Here is a 27,947-nt window from a genome sequence, read left to right as displayed (position 1 = left end):
AAAATCCTACACTGAAAAAACAATATTTTTTATCATGGCAGACAGATTTAATGCACAATGGACGTATCACAAATAAATATTGACACTCAGACAGCTGATGTTCAGCTCATTCCCTGTGATGTGGGAATTTCCCTCACAGAGGCAATGAAGTAGATATATATACTCATTGTTGGTTTCTGATGATTCACAGAAACAACAGCTTTCACAGTGAAGACAAAATCAGTTCAACAGTATCCATAGAGATATGCGTCTCACTGACAATCCATCTCCTGCAGTTTAATCAAAGTGACTAGGGCCAGAAAGGGGGCCCCCAATCATTTCTTAGGACTTTTTGAGGCCAGGCCTCAGAGATGAAAACATAAAGGCAAAATGTTTGGGCCAAACACTGGCGCTAAGCCTGACAATGAACATACACCATATATGGTCCATTTCAAAGGAGCCCTATAAGCCTGTCAATGAGTCCAATTGGGTCTGTGTCCTCTCTCCTGAGAGCAGTTCCTGGGGATGACAGGTAGAGGGTGTGCTTCTGTGTTAAACACCCAGTCCTTCAGAGGCAGGAGATCGTCGTCAGAGAACAGCAGGTACAGATACCTGTAACACACCAGAGAAAGAGGACAGAGGAGGAGAGGAAAACACTATTAAAATTAGGTACAAAAGGAAGCAAACACTGACATATATTACAAACTCTATACAATAAATGTACAATAGCGTTATGTTATGGAGGACAGGAAAACAAAATTAAGATGAGATATATAGACAGGGACTAAGTAAAAACAGACAGAGATGACAAACTCTGTACAATAGTGTTATGTTATGGTTATTGCTAATGAAAAACACAGAGAAATGACAAAGATAACACATGTGATGCTTGTATCTTTTCCTTCACTCACTTGAGTGTTTCTGCCAGAAAGAAACTCTGCTGTAAGTTGTCGTGTTGGATTATATGGCCGTAGACATCAATGACACCAGAGAACCCTGTGGCAAGTCGACAGTGTTGCTCCAGAGCCTGTAAAATAAAAGTACAATCCCATCTTCAACTAACCGCAAATATCAGACCAACATTTCCATTTTACATGTAGATGGTTTTATGGTTAGGTTATTTTAGGGTAAATCACACATAGGACGACAGTATCAAAATGGGCTGAGAATAAATATATCACAGGATCATAGGTCAAATTATTGTAATGTATTTATCATTGCTATACAGTGCCTTCGGAAAGTATTCAGACCCTTTGACTTTTCCCATATTTTATGTTACAGCCTTATTCTAAAATGGATTAAAAATACAATTTCCTCAGCAATCTACACACAATATCCCATAATGACAAAGCGAAAACAGATTTTTAGATTTTTTTGCAAATGTTTTACAAATAAACAACAGAAATACCTTATTTACATAAGTATTCAGACCCTTTGCTATGAGACTCGAAATTGAGCTCAGGTGCATCCTGTTTCCATTGATCATCATTGACATGCTTCTACAACTTCATTGGAGTCCACCTGTGGCAAATTCAATTGATTGGACATGATTTGGAAAGGCACACACCTGTCTATATAAGGTCCCACAGTTGACAGTACAAGACAGAGCAAAAACCAAGCCATGACGTCGTAGGAATTGTCCGTAGAGCGCAGACAGGATTGTGTCGAGGCACAGATCTGGAGAAGGGTACCAAAGCATTTCTGCAGCACTGAATGTCCCTAAGAACACAGTGGCCTCCATGATTCTTAAATGGAAGAAGTTTTGAACCACCAAGACTCTTCCTTTAGCTGGCCCGCTCGGCCAAGCTGAGCAATCGGGGGAACCTGATGGCCACTCTGACAGAGCTCTAGAGTTCCTCTGTGGAGATGGGAGAACCTTCCAGAAGGACATCCATCTCTGCAGCACTCCACCAATTAGGCCTTTATGGTAGTGTGGCCAGAAGGAAGCCACTCCTCAGCAAAAGGCACATGACAGCCTGCTTGGAGTTTGCCAAAAGTCACCTAAAGACTCTCAGACCATGAAAAACAAGGTTCTCTGGTCTGACGAAAGCAAGATTGAACTCTTTGGCCTGAATGCCAAGCGTCACGTCTGGAGGAAACCTGGCACCATCCCTATGGTGAAGCATGGTTGTGGCAGCATCATGCAGTGGGGATGTTTTTCAGCGGCAGGGACTGGGAGACTAGTCAGGATCGAGGGAAAGATGAACAGAGCAAAGTACAAAGAGATCCTTGATGAAAACCTGCTCGAGAGCGCTCACGACCTCAGACTGGGGCGAAGGTTCACTTTCCAACAGGACAACGACCCTAAGCACACAGTGATAATAACACAGAAGTGGCTTCGAGACAAGTCTCTGAATGTCCATGAGTTGCCCAGCCAGAGGCCGCACTTGAACCCAATCGAACATCTCTGGAGAGACCTGAAAATAGCTGTGCAGCAACGCTCACCATCAAACTTGACAGAGCTTAAGAGGATCTGCAGAGAAGAATGGGAGAAACTCCCCAAATACAGGTGTGTCAAGCTTGTAGTGTCATACCCAAGAAGACACCAGGCTGTAATCGCTGCCAAAAGTGCTTCAACAAAGTACTGAGTAAAGGGTCTGAACACTTACACTACCGTTCAAAAGTTTGGGGTCACTTAGAAATGGCCTTGTTTTTGAAAGAAAAGCAAATGTTTTTGTCCATTAAATCAGAAATACAGTGTAGACATTGTTAATGTTGTAATTGACTACTGTAGCTGGAAACGACTGAATTTTAATGGAATATCTAAATAGGCGTACCAAGGCTCATTATCAGCAACCATCACTCCTGTGTTCCAAAAGCACATTGTGTTAGTTAATCCAAGTTTATAATTTTAAAAAGTCTAATTGATCATTAGAAAACCCTGTTGCAATTATGTTAGCACAGCTGAAACCTGTTGTGCCGATAAAGAAGCAATAAAACTGGCCTTCTTTACACTCGTTGAGTATCTGGAGCATCAGCATTTGTGGGTTCGATTACAGGCTCAGAATGGCCAGAAACAAAGACATTTCTTCTGAAACTCATCAGTCCATTCTGTTCTGAGAAATGAAGGCTATTCCATGCGAGAAATGGCCAAGTAACTGAAGACCTCGTACAACGCTATATACTACTCCCTTCACAGAACATCGCAAATTTGTTCTAACCAGAATAGAAAGAGTGGGAGGCCCCGGTGTACAACTGGTGTACAACTGAGCAATCAATTGAGAACCTGAGTGTCTAGTTTGAGAAACAGACACCTCACAAGTTCTCAATTGGCAGCTTCATTAAATAGTACCCGCAAAACACCAGTCTCAACGTCAACAGTGTAGAGGCGACCCCTGGGATGCTGGTCTTCTAGGCAGAGTTGCAAAGAACAAGCGGGTACTATTTAATGAAATTGCCAGTTGAGGACTTGTGAGGCGTCTGTTTCTCAAACTAGACACTCTAATGTACTTGTCCCACTTGCTCAGTTGTGCACCAGGACATCCCACTCCTCTTTCTATTCTGGTTAGAACCAGTCTGCTCTGTTCTGTGAAGGGAGAAGTACACAGCGTTGTATGAGATATTCAGTTTCTTGGCGATTTCTTGCATGGAAAAGCCTTCATTTCTCAAAACAAGAATACACTGACGAGTTTCAGAAGAAAGTTATTTGTTTCTGGCCATTCTGAGCCTGTAATCGAACCCACAAATGCTGATGCTACAGATACTCAACTTTTCTAAAGGTCAGTTTTTATTGCTTCTTTAATCAGGACAGCAGTTTTCAGCTGTGATAACATAAGTGCAAAAGGGTTTTCTAATCAATTAGCCTTTTAAAATGATAAACTTGGATTAGCTAACACAACGTGCCATTGGAACACAGGAGTGATGGTTGCTGATAATGGGCCTCTGTACGCTTATGACATATTCCATAAAAATTCAGCCTTTTCCAGCTACAATAGTCATGTACAACACTAACAATGTCTACACTGTATTTCTGATCAATTTGATGTTCTTTTAATGGACTTTTTTTGTTGCTTTTCTTTCAAAAACAAGTGACACAAAACTTTTTAACGGTAGTGTATGTAAAATGTCATATTTAGTTTTTAAAAAACTTTTAATAAATCAGCAAAAAAAAAATAAAAAAAACGTATTGCATTGTCATTATGGTTTAGTGTGTGTAGATTGTTGAGGGGAAAAAAACAATTTAATACATTTTAGAATAAGGCTGGAATATAACAAAATGTGGAAAAAGTCAAGGGGTCTGAATACGTTCCGAAGGCACTGTAAATGTATGGCCTCACCTCCAGAGCCTCCCAGCCCCACTCTCTGTACTTGGGGTCATGGGTCAGTCTCCACATGTACATGTAGCTCTCCACGACCTCTGGCCTCAGGATGTAATGCCTTTCGTTTACTCTGGGTGATGTGGCCTCCGCTCCATCATCAAACCGGAACACCTCTGGGCCCAGTTTAGTGGCTGTTGGATTTTTAGGTTGGATTAGAATGGACAATGCATTATGCTAAACGTATTGTTTGATCTCCAGCACCTGTTGAAAAAACACTGGATATGCATATATTTAATATTTGTCATATTGTGCATATTTAATATTTTTTATGTATTGTGCATATTCAATATTTTATTATTGTGCATAATTATGTAATATGCTGGAGAATAGTCATATTAGAGAGAAAGCTGTATGAATACAATTGTTTCTGCCAAGGTGCTAAACTCAGGGATTGAGACCGGGGTTCAATCCCTGGGCAGTATGTACCTAGAGAAGGGAGCGTTACAGCTAGATCACACCCTACAATCTTACAGGTTAACTTTATTCCCTGCAACTACTTGCAGATGCTCTTATAATACTTTATACTTATATAAATATACTTCTACTCTAGATGTCCCTGGATGTCTAAAGGCTACCCATATGCATATCTGTAAACACAGTACCAGTCAAATGTTTGGACACACCTACTCATTAAAAGCGTTTTTATTTGGAACTCTTTTTCTACATTGTAGAATAATAAGACATCAAAGCTATGAAATAACACATATGGAATCATGTAGTAACCAAAAAGGTGTTATACAAATCAAAACATACTGTATATTCTTCAAAGTAGCCACCGTTTGCCTTGACGACAGCTTTGCACAGCGTTGGCATTCTCTCAACCATCTTCACGAGGAATGCTTTTCCAACATTCTTGAAAGAGTTCCCACATATGTTGAGCACTTGTCGGCTGCTTTTTCCTCCAACTAATCCCAAACTATCACAATTGGGTTGAGTTCGGGTGATTGTGGAGGCCAGGTCATCTAATGCAGCACTCCATCACTCTCCTTGGTCAAATAGCCCTTACACAGTCTGGAGGTGTTTCGAGTCATTGTCCCATTGAAAAACAAATGATAGTTGAACTTAGCGCAAACCATATGGGATGGCGTATCACTGTCGAATGCTGTGGTTGCCATGCTGGCTAAGTGTGCCTTGAATTCTAAATAAATCACTGACAGTGTCACCAGCAAAGCACTCCCACACCATCACACCTCCTCCTCCATGCTTCACGGTTGGAACCACACATGCGGAGATCATCCTTTCACCTACTCTGCGTCTCACAAAGACACGGCGGCTGGAACCAAAAATCTCACACCTGGACTCATCAGAACAAAGGACAGATTTTCACCAGTCTAATGTCCATTGCTTGTGTTTCTTGGTCCAAGCAAGTCTCTTTTTATTATTGGTGTCCTTTAGTAGTGGTTTCTTTACAGAAATTTTACCATGAAGGCCTGATTCACGCAGTCTCCTTGAACAGTTGAGGTGTGTCTGTTACCTGAACTCTGTGAAGCATTTATTTGGGCTGCAATCTGAGGTGCAGTTAACTCTAATGAACATATCCTCTGCAGCAGAGGTAACTCTGGCTCTTCTTTTCCTGTGGCGGTTCTCATGTGATCCAGATTCATCATAGCGCTTTATTGTTTTTGCGACTGCACTTGAAGAAACTTTCAAAGTTCTTGACATGTTCCGGATTGACTGACCTTCATGTCTTAATGTAATGATGGACTGTCGTTTCGCTTTGCTTACTTGAGTTGTTCTTGCCATAATATGGACTTGGTATTTTACCAAATAGGGATATCTTCTGTAATCCACCCCTACCTTGTCACAACACAACTGATTGACTCAAATGCATTAAGAAGGAAAGCAGTTCCACAAACAATCTTTTAACAAGGCAAACCTGTTAATTGAAATGCATTCCAGGTGACTACCTCATGAAGGTGGTTGAAAGAATGCCAAGAGTGTGCAAAACTGTCATCAAGGCAAAGGGTACCTACTTTGAAGAATCTCAAATATAAAATATATTTTGATTTGTTTTAACACTTTCGTTACAACATGATTCCATATGTTATTTCATAGTTTTGATGTCTTTACAATTATTATACAATGTAGAAAATCAGAAAATAAAGAAAAACCCTAGATTGAGTAGGTGTGTCCAAACTTTTGACTGGTACTGTATACAGTGCATTTGGAAAAAGTATTCAGACCACTTGACTTTTTCCACATATTCTAAAATGGATTAAAAAAAAAACTCATCAATATACACAAAATACCCCATAACGATAAAGTGAAAACAGAGTTTTAGATTTCTTTTCAGATTTATAAAAAAATTAAACTTTGCTATGAGACTTGATATTGAGCTCAGGTGCATTCTATTTATATTAATCATCCTTGAGATGTTTCTACAACTTGGAGTCCACCTGTGGTAAATTCAATTGATTGGACATGATTTGGAAAGGCACAAACCTGTCTATATAAGGTTCTACAGTTGACAGTGCATGTCAGAGCAAAAACCAAGCCATGAGGTCGAAGGAATTGTCCGTAAAGCTCAGAGACAGGATTGTGTCAAGGCACAGATCTGGGGAAGGTTACCAAAAAATGTCTGCAGCATTGAAGGTCCCCAAGAACAGAGTGGCCTCCATCATTCTTAAATGGAAGAAGTTGGAAGAAGTTTGAAACCACCAAGCGGCACATGGCATCCAGCTTGGAGTTTGCCAAAAGGCACCAAACGAACACAGACCATGAGAAACGAGATTCTCTGGTCTGATGAAACCAAGATTGAAGTCTTTGGCCAGAATGCCAAACGTCACACGTCTGGAGGAAACCAGGCACCGCTCATCACCTGGCCAATACCAACCCTATGGTGAAGCATGGTGATTGCAGCATCAAGCTGTGGGGATGTTTTTCAGTGGCAGGGACTGGGAGACTAGTCAGGGTCGAGGGAAAGATGAACGGAGCAAAGTAGAGAGAGATCCTTGATGAAATCCTGAGCCCTCTGAAGCAGGTTATCAGACTGGGGCAAAGGTTCACCTTCCAACAGGACAACGACCCTAAGCACACAGCCAAGACAACGCTGGAGTGGCTTCGGGACAAGTCTCAATGTCCTTAAGTGGCCCAGCCAGAGCCCGGACATGAACCCGATCTAACATCTCTGAAGAGACCTGAAAATAGCTGTGCAGTGACGCTCCCCATCCAACCTGAAAGAGCTTGAGAGGATTTGCAGAGAAGTATGGGAGAATATCCACAAATACTGGTGTGCCAAGCTTGTAGCATCATACCCAAGAAGACTCGAGGCTGTAATCACTGCCAAAGGTGCTTCAACAAAGTACTGAGTAAAGGGTCTGAATACTTTTGTAAATGTGATATTTCATTTTTTATTTTTTTTTATTATAAATTAGCAGAAATGTAGAAAAAACAGTTTTTGCTTTGTCATTATGGGGTATTGTATAGATTTATAAGGGGGAAAAACGATTTAATCAATTTCAGAATAAGGCTGTAACGTAACAAAATGTGGAAAAAGCGGAAGAACATGGCTGACATTTTACGTTCTCCAAACCAATTGTGCATTTTTTTTTGCCTTTTGTGTAACTTTTTATTTATTTTTTACTTATTGTGTACATAATGTTGCTGCTACCGTCTCTTATGACCAAAAATAACTTCTGGACATCAGAAAAGCGATTACTCAACACAGACTAGAAGAAACTTTTTCCTTTAATGAGTCTGACGAGAAGGATGTCAAGCTTTCAATGGAACAGGCCCAGATCCATGCCTTTTACGTGAAGAAAAGACGCAGGAAAAGGGGAAGCAAATCGGGGATCTTTCTGAGAAGCCGGATGCAAGCGAATAAACTTCCAATGCCTTCAATTCTCCTTGCTAACATGCAATCGTTAGAAAATTAAATTGATGACCTACTATTAGGGGCGGCAGGGTAGCCTAGTGGTTAGAGCGTTGGACTAGTAACCGGAAGGTTGGGTTAACTGCCTGAACAGGCAGTTAACCTACTGTTCCTAGGCCGTCATTGAAAATAAGAATTTGTTCTTAACTGACTTGCCTAGTTAAATAAAGGTTAAAAAAAGAAGATTATCCTACCAAGAGGACATTAAAAACAGTGACATATGTTTCACCGAGACGTAACTGAACGAAGAAACAGACAATATAGAGCTGGTGGGATTTTCCATGCATCAGCAAAAGAGAGACGCTACCTCTGGTAAGATGAGGGGTAGGGGTGTGTGTCTTTTTGTCAATAACAGCTGGTGCACGTTGTCTAATATTAACCTTTTATAACTAGGGGGCAGTATTTTCATTTTTGGATAAAAAACGTTCCCGTTTTAAATGGGATATTTTGTCACGACAAGATACTCGACTATGCATATAATTGACAGCTTTGGATAGAAAACACTCTGACGTTTCCAAAACTGCAAAGTTATTGTCTGTGAGTGCAACAGAACTGATGTTACAGGCGAAACCCAGATAAAAATCCTATCAGGAAGTGCCACATTTTTTGAAACCGCCTCATGCCAATGACTCCTTATATGGCTGTGAATGAGCTACGAATGAGCTTATGTTTTCTGCGTATTCCCCAAGGTGTCTACAGCATTGTGACGTCTTTTTACGCATTTATGTTGAAGAATAGCCGTAAGGGACGACATTTAGCAAGTGGTCACATGGTGGCTCCGGCAGAAAATCTTGCGTAAAGTACACAAGTAGCCATTTTTCCAATCGCTTCTTATGAGAAACCAATTGTCCCGATGGATATATTATCGAATATATATGTGAAAAACACCTTGAGGATTGATTCTAAACAACGTTTGCCATGTTTCTGTCGATATTATGGAGCTAATTTGGAAAAAAGTTTGGCGTTGTAGTGACTGCATTTTCCGGTCGATTTCTCAGCCAAACGTGAAGAACAAACGGAGCTATTTTGCCTCCAAAAATAATATTTTTTTGGAAAAAAGGAACATTTGCTATCTAACTGGGAGTCTCCTGAGTGAAAACATCCGAAGTTCTTCAAAGGTAAATTATTTAATTTGATTACTTTTCTTATTTTTGTGAAAATGTTGCCTGATGCTAGCAGAGCCTAGCCATAGCATTATGCCATGATAAACTTACACAAATGCTTGTCTAGCGTTGGCTGTAAAGCATATTTTAAAAATCTGAGATGACAGTGTGATTAACAAAAGGCTAAGCTATGTCTCAATATATTTCATTTGTGATTTTCATGAATAGGAACATTTTCTAGGAAGATTTACGTCCGCTGCGTTATGCTAATTAATTTGAGGCTACGTTATGCTCCCGCATGCGGGATGGGTAGTATCAAGAATTAAAGAAGTCTCGAGGTATTGCTCGCCTGAGGTAGAGTACCTTACCACACTATCTACCAAGAGAGTTCTCATCTGTATTATTCGTAGCCGTCTATTTACCACCACAAAGCGAAGCCAGCTCTCAACCAACTCTATCAGGCCATAATCAAAGAAGAAAATGCTCACCCAGAAGCGGCGCTCTTAGTGGCCGGGGACTTTAATGCAGGCAAACATAAAATCAGTTTTACCACATTTTTACCAGCATGTCACGTGTAACCAGGGAAAACAAAATCCTAGCCCAACTTTACTCCACACACAGAGATGCATACAAAGCTCTCCCCCACCCTTCATTTGGCAAATTTAACCACAATTATATCCTCCTGATTCCTGCTTACAAGCAAAAACTAAAGCAGGGAGTACCAGTGACTCACTCAATACGGAAGTGGTCAGATGACGCGGATTCAACACTACAGGACATTTAGGAACACACCACCTCAGTCATCGGCTTCATCAATAAGCGCATCGATGATGTCATCCCCACAGTGACTGAACATACATATCCCAACCAGAAGCCATGGAATACAGGCAACATCTGCATCGAGCTAAAGGCTAGAGCTGCCGCTTCAAGGAAAGGGAGACTAATCTGGACGCTTATAAGAAATCCCGTTATGCCCTCAGACGAACCATCAAACAAGCAAAGCGTCAATACAGGATTAAGATTGAATCCTACTACACCGGCTCTGACGCTCGTACGATGTGGTAGGGCTTGAAAACTATTACGGACTACAAAGGGAAACCCAGGTGCGAGCTGCCCAGCTACGCGTGTCTGCCAGACGAGATAAATGCCTTTTATGCTCGCTTCCAGGCAAGCAACACTGAAGTATATGCACGAGAGCACCAGCTGTTCTGGATGACTGTGTGATAACGCTCTCGGTAGCCGATGTGAACAAAACCTTTAAACAGGTGAACATTCACAAAGCCGCTGGGCCAGACGGATTACCAGGACGTGTACTCAAAGCATGTGCAGACCAACTGTCAAGTGTTTACACTGACATTTTCAACCTCTCCCGGACCGAGTCTGTAATACCTACATGTTTCAAGCAGGCCACCATAGTCACTGTGCCCAAGGAAGCGAAGGTAACCTGCCTAAATGATTACCGCCCCGTGACACTCACGTCGGTATCCATGAAGTCAACACCATAGTGCCCACGAAGCTCATCACTAAGCTAAAGACTCTGGGATTAAACACCCCTCTCTGCAACTGGATCCTGGACTTTCTGACGGGCCGCACCCAGGTGGTAAGAGTAAGCAACAACACGTCCTTAATACCGGGGCCCCTTTGGGGTGTGTACTTAGTCCCCACCTGTATTCCCTGTTCACCCACAACTGCGTGGCCAAACACGACTCCAACACCATCATTAAGTTTGCTGACGACACAACAGTGGTAGGCCTGATCACCGACAACGATGAGACGGCCTATAGGGAAGAGGTCAGAGAACTGGCAGTGTGGTGCCAGGACAACAACCTCTCCCTCAATATGAGCAAGACAAAGACCTGATCGTGGACTACAGGAAAAGGTGGGCCAAACAGGCCCCCATTAATCTGTCTAGGACTGGCTGTGAAACCAGAAATTGCAGGGTGCAAAGAAATTGCAGGGTGCCAAATACAAATCAACAGAAATCTCATAAATCAAATTTCTCAAACATTCAAGTACTAGGCACCATTTTAAAGATAAAATTCTGATTAATCCAGTCACAGTGACTGATTTCAAAAATGCTTTACAGCGAAAGCTCCACAAACGATTATGTTAGGTCACCACCAAGTCACAGAAAGACCCAGCCATTTTTCCAGCCAAAGAGAGGAGTCACAAAAAGTACAAATAGAGATAAAATTAATCACTAACCTTTGATGAACTTCATCAGATGACACTCATAGGACTTCATGTTACACAATACATGCATGTTTTGTTCTATAAAGTGCATATTTATATCAAAAAAATCTCATTTTACATTGGCGTGTTATGTTCAGTAGTTCCAAAACATGCAGTGATTTTGCAGAGAGCCACATCAATTCACAGGAACACTCATTATAAATGTTGATGAAAATTCAAGTGTTATGCATGGAACTTTAGATACACTTCTCCTTAACTTGTTATGGCTGCAATCCCGATATCGGGATAAGTGTCATCAACAACCGCTGAATAGCATAGCGCTACATGAAATAAATATTACTATAAATATTTATATTCATGAAATCACAAGTGCAATATAGGAAAACACTGCTTAGCCTTTTGTTAATCCACCTGTCGTGTCAGATTTTGAAATTATGCTTTACAGCGAAAGCAATCCAAGCGTTTGTGTAAGTTTATTGATCGCATCATAAACATTAAGTACACTTAGCATCAGGTAGCTCGGTCACGAAAATCAGAAGAGCAATCAAATTAATAATTTACCTTTGATGCTCTTCGGATGTTGTCACTCACGAGACTCCCAGTTACACAACAAAATGTTCCGTTTGTTCCATAAAGATGATTTTTATATACAAAATACCTTTGTTTGTCGCGTTATGTTCAGAAATCCACAGGAAAGAGCGGTCACGACAACACAGACAAATTCCAAATAGTTTCCATAATGTCCACAGAAACATGTCAAACGTTTTTTTATAATCAATCCTCAGGTTGTTTTTAAAATATATAATCGATAATATATCAACCGCAAATGTCTTTCACAGTAGGAGAGGGAAAAGCAATAGCTATCCAAATTCTGTTGCGCGAGCAAAACTCACGTGACCACTTGACGCAATGTTATCGTTCTGGCTCATTTTACAAAATAAAAGCCTGAAACTATGTCTGAAGACTGCTGACACCCTTGAGGAGGCGATAGGAAAAGGAATCTGGTTCATATCCCTTTAAATGGAGCAAAGGGAGGCTATGGAACATGGAGTTTTCAAAATAGAAGCCACCTCCTGTTTTGATTTTCCTCTGGGTTTCGCCTGCAATATCAGTTCTGTTATACTTACAGATAATATTTTGACAGTTTTGGAAACTTTAGAGTCTATCCAATACTAATAATAATATGCATATATTAGCAACTGAGACTGAGGAGCTGGCCGTTTACAATGGGCACCTTTTCATCCGAGCTACTCAATACTGGCTCTGCAGCCATAAAAAGTTAATGCAACCACTGTGTCAGATTTTTAAAAAACTTTACGGAAAAAGCATACCATGCAATAATCTGAGTACGGAGCTCAGAGCCCAAACCAGCCAAAATAAATATCCGCCATGTTGCGCAGTCAACATTAGTCAGAAATAGCATTATAAATATTCACTTACCTTTGATGATCTTCATCAGAATGCACTCCCACAAATCCCAGTTCCACAATAAAAATGTTTGATTTGTTTGATAAAGTTAATAATTTATGTCCAAATAGCTTCTTTTGTTAGGGCGTTTGGTAAACAAATCCAAACACGCGTTCAGGTCCAGCCGAACGTCGGACGAAAAGTTCAAAAAGTTTTATTACTGGTCGTAGAAACATATCAAACTACGTATAGAATCAATCTTTAGTATGTTTTTATCATAAATGTTCAATAATGTTCCAACCGGAGAATTCCATTGTCTGTAGAAAAGCAATGGAACGAGAGCTACCTCTCATGTGAATGCACGTGACTGAGATCGAGGCTGCTGCCAGACCTCTGACTCAATCCCTTCTCATTCGGACCCCTTCACAGTAGAAGCCTGAAACAACATTCTAAAGACGGTTGACATCTAGTGGAAGCCTTAGGAAGTGCAAAATGACCCATATCCCACTGTGTATTTGATAGGAGCTGAGTTCAAAAACTACAAACCTTAGATTTCCCACTTCCTGTTTGGATCTTTTCTCGGGTTTTTGCCTGCCATATGAGTTCTGTTATACTCACAGACATCATTCAAACAGTTTAAGAAACCTCAGAGTGTTTTCTATCCAATACTAATATTAATATGCATATATTAACATCTGGGACTGAGTAGGAGGCAGTTTACTCTGGGCACGCTTTTCATCCAAAAGTGAAAATGCTGCCCCCATCCCAAAGAAGTTGTTTAACATCGACGAGGCTGTAGTGGAGCAGGTCGAGAGTTTCAAGTTCCTTGGTGTCCACATCACCAACGATCTATCATGGTCCAAACATACCAAGACAGTCGTAAAGAGGGCACAACAAAACTTTTTCCCCCTCAGGCGACTGAAAAGATTTGGCATGGGCCCCCTCCACCATCAAGAGCATCCTGACCGGTTGCATCAAAGCCTGGTATGGCAACTGCTTGGCATCTGACCGTAAGGCACTACAGAGGGTAGTACGAATGGCCCAGTACATCACTGGGGCCAAACTTCCTGCCATCCAGGACCTATATAATAGGCTGTGTCAGAGGAAAGCCCATAAAATTGTCAGAGACTCCAGTCACCCAAACACTCCGGTCCCAGAGCGCATGGACCAAAAGGCTCCTCAACAGCTTCTACCCCAAAGCCATTAGAATGCTGAACAATTCATAAAAATCACCACCGGACAATTTACATTGACCCTCCCCCCTTCCCTTGTGTACACTGCTGCTACTCCCTGCTTGTTTCTTACCTATGCATAGTCACTTTGCCCCCACCTACATGTACAGATTTCCTCAACTAGCCTGTACCCCTGCACACTGACTCGGTACTGGTGCCACCTGTACAGTATATAGCCTCGTTATTGTTTTTCTTATTGTTATTCTTATTGTGTTACTTTTTATTATTACTTTTTTATTTTAGTCTACTTGGTAAATATTTTCTTCTTCTTGAACTGCACTGTTGGTTAAGGGCTTGTAAGTAAGCATTTCACGGTCAAGTTTAAACCGGTTGTATTCGGCACATGTGGCAAATAAAGTTTGATTTGAATGCACTGTACATTGATTTTTATGTGGACCTCAATATATAACTCATTATAGCCTCAATGTCCACCCTGTGAGTTATGCATCTTGATAAACACACATTAACAGGAAATCAGATCTGTATCAGAAACTGAAGCTTGGCTTCCATTAGGTAGCATGTTTGCAGGACTGTTCCTCTTTATAGCCAGTCTGTCGAATGTAGATAAAGTGATTTGCAATGAGAAGAAAGTTTATGCCTTAAGAGGGTTCGTCAGTGAATGTGAACTACAATTTCCCCGATGCTGACTTTTTGCGGACAGGTAACTTAGTCTGGTTTAACAATGGCAGCAATAAGAAATGTAAGAACATGACCATTCCCAAAGAATTCACAGATGACGAAAGGGTATTACAGACATTTTGAGTGGCTTCATGACATTTGAGGGAATCTTCTATAAGCCAGATACATCTGGTACAAGAATGGGCAACATTTACCAAACCCTGAACATCAGCCTTTACCTAGACCCAGTCCGCAGTGAGGAAGCAGGCGGTTACTCCTGTGCCGTAAAAGGATGTGAGGATCTTCACTCCCCTGCATGTCTCCTTGGTAACTGCTGGGATGCAATAAACACAAGACCATCTGCGCCTTCATTGGGATATCAAAATCCCTTGCAATTATGCATTATGGGGCAGCAGGGTAGCCTAGTGGTTAGAGTGTTGGACTAGTAACCGAAAGGTTGCAAGTTCATATCCCCAAGCTGACAAGGTACAAATCTGTCCTTCTGCCCCTGAACAGGCAGTTAACCCACTGTTCCTAGGCCATCATTGAAAATAAGAATTTGTTCTTAACTGACTTGCCTAGTTAAATAAAGGTAAAATAAATATATAAAAATATCCCAGCATTCAAACCATCACACAATATGGTCAAAAATGGTTTTCAAATATTTGGACTTCCCGGATCTGGAAGAGACCATGGTAACAAGGAGAAAGAGAACAAATTCACGTTTAAAAAGCAAGGGGGTACGGTACGTCATACCGTGATCCATTTGGGGTCAATCTGTCTGTTACAAACATACAAGTAAAAGTTACTCCTCCCACTGCAAAGGAGGGAGAATCAGTCCTGATCTCCTTCTGCAAGACTTCCTGTCCAAAATTTAGTTACTTAGTCCAAGGTCACGTTTCTACAGGCAGTCAGAAAAGGGCATTCAGGCAGCTGCTTTGAGAATCTCCCATTTGAGGTACACTTATTGTGAAATATGGCCCCAAGAACACTTCAGTGTCAGTCAGTGGTAAAATAGAGGAGGGCAGTCCGTGACTCTGACCTGCAGCAGTGATGCCAACCCACCAGTGAAGTCTTAAATGTGGTACATGAGCAATGAGACTGAAGTCGTACAGACAGGAGAAGGAAGAGAACAGTACATAAGTGTCAGTCTGGGAGACATGATCCAGTAATACTGTATGGCTGAGAACAAGATATGAGCTCAGAACTCTACCCTCTTGGACCTTAACATAGGTGTGTCTTCACAGTGTCTGTTTTGCTTTCTGTACTGGCTGTGGTTGGCGTTGCCTTGGCTGCGAAAGCTTCAGTTCTCATCTACTGTACACTGAAGAGGAGAAGCAGGAAGCGATGTCAGAGAAGAAAGTGATGTTAGAATAGGAAGCGATGTCAGAGGAGAAAGTGCTGTCAGAGGAGGTAGTACTGTCAGATGTGAGTGTGAGGACCAGAGCCTCCATTTATGAAACCCTTGACAACATCTTCGCAGACCCTGATGAGTATGACGACATACAGGGTGACACCTACACAGGCCTTCAGAGAGATCAGGTTGACACCTACACAGGCCTTCAGAGAGATCAGGGTGACACCTACACAGGCCTTCAGAGAGATCAGGGTGACACCTACACAGACCTTCAGAGAGATCAGGGTGACACCTACACAGGCCTTCAGAGAGATCAGGTTGACACCTACACAGGCCTTCAGAGAGATCAGGGTGACACCTACACAGGCCTTCAGAGAGATCAGGGTGACACCTACACAGACCTTCAGAGAGATCAGGGTGACACCTACACAGACCTTCAGAGATCAGGGTGACACCTTTTCACATACAATGACAATATGAATGTCCCTCAAACTTTTCTCAAACCCCTAACTTCGTACTTAAGTTCCCATATGACTTAATTGTGTCAGGTAAATATCTAAGGCAATGAAATTGAATAAAATGTGTAATGCTAGTTAATGTTATGTAAGAGATGTGACAATGTTATTGTTTTGTTATTGATCATGCTATTTATGAAAGCTTGTTAAGTATTAACTAATGGTAATTCATCATTAGTCCATCCTTTTAGTGGATTCTTACTGTTAACACCTTTACAGGTGACTAACTATTAAACCTGTCAAGCAATAACTAATGATGTAATGCCATATCTGGTTGGGGGTGGGGCTTTGTTGCAGCATAGGACTGAGAGTGGTAGAGGATTTGTTGTTTGTTTTCGCCCTTCGTCTGTAAAATACTGAAAAGCCAAATAGAAAAACCTTGATTAAAAAAGCATTAACTAATGGCGATTAATTTTGAATCCATCCTCTTTGTGGGGCCCTATAGTAAAAACTGTTAAGACTTTAACTAATGAATTGTGACTATGCCATGACAGTATGTCAAGTACAACACCCTGTAAGGCATTTGATTGGGCTTTGAACTGTGTTTTGAGTATATATATATAGATGTGTTCCTACGTGTACGCCTGTAGGACTCGTGGCAGGTATGGGTGATGTTAGCAGCCAGGTCCAGTTGGTGCTGCCTGGTCTCTGGACTGCTGTGTTCAGCCCCGATCCCGATCATCCCTCCAGAGAAGCAGGCCAGGTGACCCATCCTGTGGTCCAGGATACCCCCTCTCCACTCAGCCACGTAGATCAGCCCCCCAGGAGACCTCTGGACTAGGTTATTCTCTATGGCCTAAAGTAGTGTACAGTAGATGGGTATCATTAGTAAAAAACATGTGAAGAGTTTCATTCCAAAACGCGATATATCCATTTTCAGAAATGTTGGTAAATTGATAGTAGTAAAAAAATATATATATATTTTTAATCAAATGTCTTTGCCTCTTTTCGAGATCTCTCTTCTCTTTTCCTGCTCTGTTCTATGGTTCTGTTCTTGTTCTCACGCTTCACTTATTGCTTTTCTGCTGTTATAGCATTATATGGAATAGCATGCAACCATAGACTGGGCATAGACTGGTATGTGTACCTCCAGTGCAGCATAGTACATTCTCTTAGCAACTTCATCTGTCCTGTCTGACATCAGGTAGGATTTTATTAGATACTCGTAGAAACTGTCACCAAGGGCCCCAATGGAGACATAATCTGAAAAAGATAAGCAATAACGCATGATTTGCCATGCCATGTAACACAAGTGGCTGTTCGCAGACAGGACAATAACATCAAAGAACAATGTAATCCGTCTTAGTTTAATGAAGGACTGCAATCACTCAATAGTCAGATGGTGACTTACGCTGTTCCCAATTCCCACTGACTGGGTTGAGAGCGTTTGGGTAGAGGCCACGTGGCTTGTCCAGCTGGTTCAGGTGTTTCCTAATATTCATAACCTGAGGGTGTAGAGAAGTAAGAAGGCGAGAGAGACAAAAAACAAGTTCATTTATTTAACAGTTGAGCTCAATATGGGGGTATTCTTTCTAAGTACATGTTATTTTCATATTAATCTGATTTTAAAGACTTGAAAACAAAAGCATTATATGTGAGGCTTGTGGAGTTACAGCACTCACCTTCTCAGTATAAATGGGATCATTGGTGAGTTCTGACAGATGAACAAACTCCAGATGCAGGGTTCCAAACTCTGCTAGAACACTGCTCCTCCCCAAATCCCCTCCGGACCACCTCCTGGAATCACTAAAACAGGAACAGACATGAGAGAGAAATGCTAGCCTGACAACTCACACTAAATTCTTCCGCTGCTTTGTCGTTTGCTACATACTTTAGTCTGAGACAGCCATCATTGAAGTCGTTTATGGTGACGTGGAGCGATTGGATCGTCTCTAACCAATCAGAGTGTCAAAGCCAATTACGATTATTCAAACCGCCCACGTGTGTTCTGGCTCTAGCCCAACCCATTCTGTTTCTGGATCAATCAGACAGCCCCGAACTTGTTCACATTCGGTGAAGCATCGGGGGGGGGGTACTCAGATCCAGAACCATTCCGGAGAAGACTGTGGGCACGGCGTAGTGTTTTGCCGGTGCAAGGAGTCTGGGTAGCCAGGCAAGAGAAATGTAACATTTGAAACCTGCCTACTGTATTGTAGAAGTTGTACCAGCAATAACACATATATTATGCATTGAGCACATTCAGAATTTTATGAACATAATGATCCTCCCAATTTGCAAGTTCTACATTTGTTGAAATGTGAGGTTGAAGTTGCTAATATTGTTCGGTTAGCTGAATTACACCATGACATCCAGGGGTCTCTGTATTTTTTACATATAGGCCTAATAATAAAGAGGTAATTTAAACGGTAAAAATGAATTCCTTTTAATGTGAAATGAACACAACCAGTCATGATATTTTCATCGGACTGTCAAACAAATCACTTCAAAAAGGTAGGCATGTTTGTCTACTACAAAATAATTACAGCATTCAAACTGCATGGCATTTGATGAATGGAAATAGACATCTGTTACAAAACACCAAAAAGTGTGTCTAATGTCATTCAGTGATTGCCATTGATTAGGCCTAAATTAATTGATGTGTCTTGCTGACAAATGTATATTTTTTGTATTTGGTCCACCTGAAATGGGGCTGGAACTGTCCTGGGAAAAACGAGATGCTCACCCTCCCACACACTGTCAACTTACTACACTAGGCTACAATGTGTATTGAACCTCAAATACAGTGGGGCAAAAAAGTATTTAGTCAGCCACCAATTGTGCAAGTTCTCCCACTTAAAAATATGAGAGGCCTGTATTTTTCATCATAGGTCAGCACAATTGGTGGCTGACCAAATACTTTTTTGCCCCACTGTATATGTAGGCCTACTGGTAGCCAGTGATATAGCGGTAAAAAAAATGATGGGTAAACTCTGATTGATGGTCACGGTAAAAAAAAAAGTAACTCTCCCTATACTTTCAATGCATTATTAAAAAATGTTTTATTTTTTAAATGTGGGTAAATGGCATTTACTTGCTTTTACTCTCCACTAGGACGACTACACCAATGCCGATAGCCGAGCCTCTCAGCCAAGACAATTTTAAAGACATCAACACATGCAGAATAGCCTACATTCAAAATAATAAGTTACTTGAATCTAAATCATAAGTTGTCCATAATTCATGAGTTAATGCTTGGGAGACTTCACAGATCATGTGACATGAAACACTACCTTTCTTTCCTTACATTAATGACATTTATGACAGTGTTATTTATCATTGTTAAGCATTTAACACTTTAGGTTCAATTAGAACATTGAACCTAAAACCTGTACGAATCATTGATCTTGGAGATCTCTGAAAATGCACTGTAAGTGTAACCATGCCTACATAACATTTCATGATGTTTTGCCGTGAAAACAGTTCTCATGAGCACACAAATCCAAAATAATGTAAGCCTATGCCATTGCAAAATTGAATGCTTCTAACCGAAATAGTCAACTATAGGCCTACTGTCATTAACGTATAATTGTTGGATGGATTGGATGTGCATTGGTGTCTAGCTGTGGGCTAGTTGTCTCTTGATATTGTTGACCATCATTATCATCATCATCTGATCGAGGAAAGAAACAATATTGATAGAACATAATGAAGCTAAATAAAATCGTCTGTCACTTCCGACGCAGAGATCACTGTACCCTCTCGCATCTGAAAAACAAAACAACGAGCGCTCCAAACAGCTGACCGACAAAAGCAAACAATGATAAATCAACGGATAAATCAAATGCATTGGAATAAAGGCTATTTTTAACAAAGTCGCATGGCAAACAAATGTCGAAAATGAGGAAGTACAAAGGAACATCTACACATAAAGGAGGTCAGCTGAGGCCGAAATTCAGCACTACCGGATGGACAGCACCGCCACATAGAAATACATTTTCTAAACCATGACAGATAGGTGGGTATTCATTTCATTGGTAAATATGAAAATAAAATATTCCAATGTAAAACATATTTACCACTGCATTCTAAACTAATAGGAAACATGTCAAATTGACATTATTTTGAGACCCTCCCTAAAGTTGGACTTTTGTTGCATTTAGGGGATTTAACATCTCATCCAGGGGAGCTGAGCCCCCGACTCCCCTGTAATTCGCACCATGGTTAGCTGAATAACTTACATCCAACTCAAATTGGCTACGTAATATTTATGTACTAATGTTTCATTTTCTCTGCTCTTCTGCAAAGGTGCTGGCTATCATGCTCTCTAATGCACATGGTGGAAATATCAGTGTCTTGCCCTAAAATTAGTAATTTCACAGGCTTATTATTTCACAGTGTTTATTGGAGGTAGCTGTAGTCAGACAGAATTATATGCGGTAAGCTCTAACCAGCTTTGATCACACAGAATAATCATTTCTAACTGTGACAAGCCTTGATTGGCTAGGTGGATAAGTACTTGTTGTGACAGAAAAGCGTTGATTGGATAGAATTACCATTATAGGCTGAGACAATCTATAGTTGTGTCTTGGATATCCTTCTTTTTGTCCAGTTGTCAGCAGACCGCACGGTTCATGCCTGACATATTATTTTGTCTTTCTGATGAAAGAACCTGGAGAATAATCATAATGACAAGAGTCTATTCTGCGATAGATTAGGAGCAGATCCTGACCTGTTAGTCTTTCTCTTTGACCCAGACCTGTTCCTCATTCACTTCCATAATATTCTATATTTAGATCTGGAGAAGGAGGGGGATGTTGATCTTCCTCCACTCTGAGCCTCTGTCATTCCCAGACACCTGACAGATCGATCCCAGATACGCATTTGACTGACAGCTGGGGAGAGGGAAGCTGACAGGCTGCCAGGAGCACCAGCTTAGCTTACCCTCCCTCTAATGGCCATGGCAGATTGCTTCACACTTCTCACTGACTTCACACTTACTTTCCCTAGGGACTAGGAGGGAGAGCTGGGCCATCAGGCAAAACTGAATATAATGACTCTCACTTCCGCAGTGAAAATGCGTTTTGAGTAAAAAGGAACAGGATGGATTTCCTCTCTCACTCCGATCCAAATGTCTTTTCCACTGTGGTTTTAATAGTATTACCGGGATTAGATAAATCCAGAATTCATCAAGTGTAATGCATGATGACACACTGCAACTAATTAGATCACGATATATAGTCCTGCAATCTATTTACAGTCCAAGAATTACACTACCTACAACAGCATAGCTACAATGTGTCAGTTTATGTATATTGCTTCAGTGAAGACTACCCTGATCCAGCAGAAGAGGTATTGTATACCAAACTAGGAAATGCTACCCACCCGGCCAGGTTGACAACTCCATGTGGTATGCCTGTGGGAGTGTTGAAGGCAGGTAACAGACTTCTCCCCAGCTCCACCACTTTCCTTTTAAACACCTGGAGAGACAATAGAGCTGTTCAGTTCAGTCCAGTTAAATCAGTCCAGTTAAATCAGTTCAGTTAAATCAGTTCAGTTAAATCAGTTCAGTTAAATCAGTTCAGTTAAGTCAGTTCAGTTAAGTCAGTTCAGTTAAGTCAGTTCAGTTAAGTCAGTTCAGTTAAGTCAGTTCAGTTAAGTCAGTTCAGTTTGGTTGAGACAGCTCAGTTCAGTTTGGTTCAGTTGAGTTCATCGAAAGTAGTAGATGAGTGACTTTATGGGACAGCTCAGGGCTTCATGCCCTCTTCTATCCCTCTTCTCAGTGTCTGTCTGGTTGCGGTTGGGGTTTGGCAAGGGACAAGGAAAGGGGAGGAGTGTTGTCGTCTTCGTTGTAGTTCACCTTTTGTAGACTGCATCTAGTTCAAGCTCTTCTATGCTGAAACCACATTGTCAGTGTATCACTTTTCAGGAAGTGTTAATAACAGCTGTGGCAAAGTTGGTGTCCCATTTATCGTTTCCTGTCCTGCATGTCCCCAAAGGAAAGGTGCCTAATGACCCTCCTTGTTGTATCCAGCAGGGCTGTGACAAGACCAGTATTACACAAAAATATTTACATAGCAAAAATAAAAACACAGTCCTTTAAAACCTGCTTTATGTCAAATATTGTGTTCTATAGCTTAGAAATAAATACAAGTGACTCTGGATGACAACATAATCATGTTTGTTTTCAACATTAAATCCCTCTGTGTTTTGTTTCCATACCACAATACTAACAAATATCTCAATACTGGTATCATACCATGCCCTAATATCCAGGTGGACCACATAAGTATTATCTAATGATACACAACATGTATAAATCCACAGGCACAGCTTGACAAACTCACAAAATATGACATGCAGCTAAAAGAAAGAATTTCACCAAAGTAAAGCCAAAGCTATTCAAAGAAGAGCTTAGGACACTGTGTGCCTGTAGCAGTGTTCCGTCTATCTGAAATGCTGCATTCTTTTAAAACAAATGACTGCCTCTGTTTGAGAAAAAAAGCAGCCAGCAACCACAAACAAGCAGTCTTGATTAACCCTCAATATAAAAGTCAGAGAAAAATCTCTGCAGGATTTAATGAAACTGGTCCTGTGATGAGTATGTTATGTTTACTTTCATTTCTGAAAAGACTGTATCAAGATAACAATCCAGCTCTCTCTTTACAATTATTTAAGGCTTGAACAAGTGTCCTTGAAATTGCACAGCCTGTAATCACATCAAGAACTGAGAGCACAACCTTGTGTAGAAAAGTGCTCTGGCAGAGGAAGGTAATACTGGTAGGCATGTTGCCATGGTAATCTGAAAATATACTGTCATCTCACCCAGTGTAATTGATCACCATACAAGGAGAAAAACAGGCTGTTGGGAGCTGTCCATGGTGCCGAATGTCCTCCCAACTGTCATACCTGGGGCTGTATGTGTTAAACGTCTCAGAGCAGGAGTGCTGACCTAGGATCAGGTTCCCCCTGTCCATGTTATCGTAATCATTGTGATCTAAAAGGCTAAACTGATCCTAAATCAGCAGTCCTACTCTGAGACACTTAATACATACAGCCCCAGACTTTAAGACACTGTTTAATTAGAGAAGGCACAACTGAGCCCTAAACGATATTCTTAATTGCTTCATAGTCTGGTTCTTGATCCTGTTCCCAGCTGTGATAACTGACCATCCTCACAATGGATCAACTGCAATGGAATCATTCTACGACAGAGCCTGCTTAGTTCCGAAAAATAATGCCTTGATTGTGGATAAATTCCAGAACTCAATCAACCTACATAATTTCAGTGGTATGTGTGGTATTGATGGAATTCTCAAATCTGTCCATTATCGATGCATTATAGGATATATACGTTTTGACAACTGCACACATCAACCAGGATGTGATGGCGGTTCTCTTTGATTCTAGGTCATTTATTTGAACCGCCACATTATCAGGCAAGAGGATGTAGAGCTGTTTTCCGGAAGACAGATATCTTTAGGCCTCATATAACGGTGGGAGACATTATAGCTGAGTAATACTGCTGTTAAGCAATGTAGAAATGTGATGAATAAACTATGATGGATGGATCTCACCTCCTCTCCAGTTAGGTAGTAGGCAGACAGCAGGCCACCCACGTAGCGGATATTCACTTCAAACAGAGACGCCTCTCCAGCCTGTGGGGGAAAGAAAGAAAGAAAGAAAGAAAGAAAGAGAGAAAGAAAGAAAGAGAGAAAGAAAGAGAGAAAGAAAGAAAGAAAGAAAGAAAGAGAGAAAGAAAGAGAGAAAGAAAGAGAGAAAGAGAGAAAGAGAGAAAGAAAGAGAGAAAGAAAGAAAGAAAGAAAGAAAGAAAGAGAGATTGCTTTTCATTACAGACGATGGATCCTTTCTATTGTGAGCTGTCAGAGGTTTGGTTCCAGGGTTATTTAAGGATGTTTTTCATTTTCTTCTCAGTGGGTATAATCTCCCTGCCTGAACCATGATTGATATGCAGGTCCAGCATTCTCAGAGTGACGTCCCTAGCGTCTCAGCGTGTCTTGCACGCTGTTCTGGATTAGATTTAAACAGCTGGATTAGATTTAAAGTGGCCTATGTATAGCCCCACTGACAACATTAATTATTTGTAATAAGGGAAAAATGACCCACTTACTACATTGAGGTTCAGGTTGTTCTCCACCCACTCCTTGGCCTCCTGGTACTCTTCACCAAGCCCCATAATGTAGAGGGTATCAAGAGAGTCCACGATAGAGGCACCTCTTAACCCACCTGTGACACCAACACACCAACACACAATGGACTGCACTGCAGACTAGAAACATTAACTGCTATGGACTGCACTGCAGAGACATTAACTGCAGACATTAGTTTGTAAACTTTCATGTAGGTAGAGTATGTTCAGAAGCAGGGTACTGGTATGCCATATAGTACGTCCAGGGAGCCATTTACTCACCAAATGTCCTGCCATCATTGCCATTCCTGGAGAGTGGTCGCAGCTCATTCTCCCCCCATGCGTAGCGCTTATAGTTGTCCCAAGCAAACTTCATCATCTGAAATAAAAATACATGTGGTAAAATCTCATTGAAATAAGTATACTAGTTTTAGTGAATAACAAACAGATGACAACATTTAATTAGCTTCAATATCAAAATTGAACAGCTCATTGCAGTGGTTTCATAATCTCCATGAAATTATATCATTGCAATAGGATGAGGTCATTCAAAGAATCACATTTCTGTGATCCGAGGGCTCCCTCTGGAACCACCAGTGACATTAGTAACAACCAACACCCATTCATCTCCTCACCCTACTTATTCACGTGGCCTAAGCTAATGCATAGAATGGCTTTCACATTATATTATCGGAATATGCATCTAATTTTGCCAAACTAACTTCTCTCACCATGGGGTCTGTTTATATCTCAAGAGCTAATAACCTACTCCATGAAACAACTCCTCTGCTTGCAGTCCTTGTCAACAATCTAGCAGCAGTGAGTCTCAATAAGCAGTAACTATACCGGTATATCAGTTTGTTTCTTATTACCTCTTGGCATAGATTAGCAGTTATCTTGAGGTAACTGTCGGTAACTGTATGAGGGAAAGAAAAAGAGAACAAAAGAAAAAGGCTGTAGTTCTGTTGACACTGGCTCTGGCTTTTGTGGTGATAGGACAATGTGTGAGACAGGTGGAGAGAGCAGGGAGAGATGAACTTTGGAGAGTATGTGTTGCTTTATTCATCAAAACAGCAGTACCAGTGAGGAAGACAGACTGGCCTATTCATGATATTTCACCGGTAAAGCCTCGGTGTTGACCTTTGTAATCAAGATGACCTATTATGGATGGGATCTTTGGCACCTCTGAATCATCTGCCTTCAATAAAGTACCAGACAGCCTTATTCCCCTCCAGAGGTTTTGTAATGACACGGAGCATCCATTGACCAGAACATTAGGAAGAAAGAAAGATCTTGTATAAAAATTGAAGGGGTTTTAGTTTGACATTTAAGCTTGCTTGGCTTTGTTGCAGCCGTGTCAATGTCATTTTATACTTCCTCACAATGAATATCCAAATGAGGCCAAAGATAAGTCACATTCTCTTTGCCAAGAAATGAACAAGAACCCAAGTTAGACCAATATCTGGCAGTACAATTCTTAACTGATATGATACTGTAATAGCTTTCTGAAGTTTTGGGCCCCTATTTCTATAAAAGAAAGCTTCTGTTTGACTGTAAGTAGCCCTATTTATGAAAAACAGATCAAAAGAATAAAGGCTTCTGCTTCATTCAGGAGAATCGTGGCTGAATAGCAACATAGATCACTCATTCTACAGTTGCTCTACAGTCATGGGCTTTGCAAATAGTTTGCCGGGTAAATAATATCTCTCTATTCTCTGTATGAATGAAAGAAGCTAGTGTACGTTGTGTGTGGGAATATTCAACCCCCTAGTTGCTGTGTGTGTGTGTGTGTGTGTGTATCTTTGGAGACGTTTGTAATAAGTAGTGTCAGGTAAAGGCTAAGGTGAACAGCGGATGTGACTGTTGGGAGTCAGGAGAATCATCATGTTCGACAGTCAGGAGGAACCTGTGCCCCAGAATAAGGAGGTGCACTGTACGTCCTAAATGGCATCCTATCCCCTATATAGTGCACGACTACTCATAGGGCTCTGGTCAAAAGTAGTGAAATATGTAGGGAATAGGTTACCATTTGGGACAGAGACCATGTGTCTGGACAACTGGAGCAGCCCTGCCAATCAAACAGCATTACCTCAAGAGATCTGTACAGTAGGCTTTATGACCCCTGCCCCCACCTCTGCCAACCCACACACACTTACCATGCAGCATCATTATTGACCTGGAGATTTGCAGCCTGCTGATGAATTTGTCTGGCTTTTCAAAAGATGCCAACTGCATTCCCTCATGGGCAACAGTGAGGAGACACCTTATCGTTTTCAGTCTGAGGGCTGTGCTAGAATCCAAGCTATTTAGTATAAAATTCACAATAGATCCTAATTAATTTAAAAGTGTGAATCATTGAGTAGACCTACAGCCTCAAGCATGTTGTTGCCATTAACAGTTATTTGCTCAAAGACATTGATTGCTCAAGCTATTATTATCCTCCTGCCTTCTCCACATAAACCTGTCTGTAACACAGCGTTATCCTATCCTATTATGATACCATATGGCAATGCATAGGCCTATCACGACCGCCTCTTACCTCTTTGACTTTCTCCCGACGCTGCAGAGATTCAGGATCGCTAGGTTTTCCATAATTTGCGCCATATGGCGGTCTCAGCATACAATTCCTCAACTTCACTCTCACAGGTGAGCGCGCGCGACTCGATACCACCACGCCCCTTGTATGCACCTTGTCGTCGGCAGCGTCACCTTCAGACGTATGTTCCATTGAAACTGTTCCTTGACTACTTTCCTTGTTATTATTAGTCTGTTTTCCATTTGAAGATGAGAGTTGTGATTGTATACGTAGCACTCCAATATCGAACCGAGCGGCTCCAATGAGCCCAATGGGTGAGCTGGGCTGTGCACTTTGTCCATTCATCGAGTCGGTGATAACTGCCGAGTTGTCCGAATTATGTTGAAAAATACGTTTCAAACGAGATGTTTCAGGCAAAAAGAACAAAGCTCCAAATCCAAGACTTCCGAGAAACAGTAAGAATAGAAATGTCTGCGGTAAACGAAGAACCACAACCGAAGTTTTACCTGCGAGCGTTTTGAAAATCATCTCGTCTCAGTTTGCCAACACAACAGCTACATTGTTGATAAAGTCAATTGTTGTCTCCTTTCATTTTCCCTCGTGGCGGGTTACAACATAAATAAAATAATTGAACTTGTTTAGTTTGAGTAGAATTCCAACGTTAAATCTTCCCAGAGTATGGCGATTTTATGAACGCACGAGCCATTCTTAATCAGGTCTCGTTCACTCAA

The 27,947-nt window shown here is 41.1% G+C and overlaps 1 protein-coding gene across 2 annotated transcripts; it reads right to left on the bottom strand.

Annotated features, from left to right (window-relative positions):
- Positions 1-7: 7 nt before the first annotated feature.
- Positions 8-27,946, bottom strand: LOC135549709 (mannosyl-oligosaccharide 1,2-alpha-mannosidase IA-like). Of its 2 annotated transcripts, XM_064979937.1 has the most exons (12): positions 27,220-27,946; positions 24,963-25,059; positions 24,663-24,778; positions 24,109-24,189; positions 21,917-22,011; positions 18,217-18,340; positions 17,946-18,039; positions 17,682-17,797; positions 17,171-17,390; positions 4,257-4,429; positions 891-1,006; positions 8-591 (listed from the first exon to the last, which is right to left on the bottom strand). In XM_064979937.1, exons 1-12 carry the CDS (start codon positions 27,742-27,744, stop codon positions 453-455), a joined length of 1,896 nt encoding a protein of 631 aa, XP_064836009.1. In that variant the 5' UTR covers positions 27,745-27,946; the 3' UTR covers positions 8-452. The 2 variants fall into 2 exon arrangements, 1 of the variants encoding a protein (XP_064836009.1); XR_010457008.1 differs by lacking the exon at positions 4,257-4,429 and having other exon boundaries at positions 502-591.
- Position 27,947: the final 1 nt, after the last annotated feature.

This window comes from Oncorhynchus masou, chromosome 12 (genome assembly GCF_036934945.1).
Source record: "Oncorhynchus masou masou isolate Uvic2021 chromosome 12, UVic_Omas_1.1, whole genome shotgun sequence".
Taxonomy (NCBI): Eukaryota; Metazoa; Chordata; class Actinopteri; order Salmoniformes; family Salmonidae; genus Oncorhynchus; species Oncorhynchus masou.
Note: the sequence above shows the minus strand (reverse complement) of the source record. Positions and strands in the feature narration are given on the sequence as shown.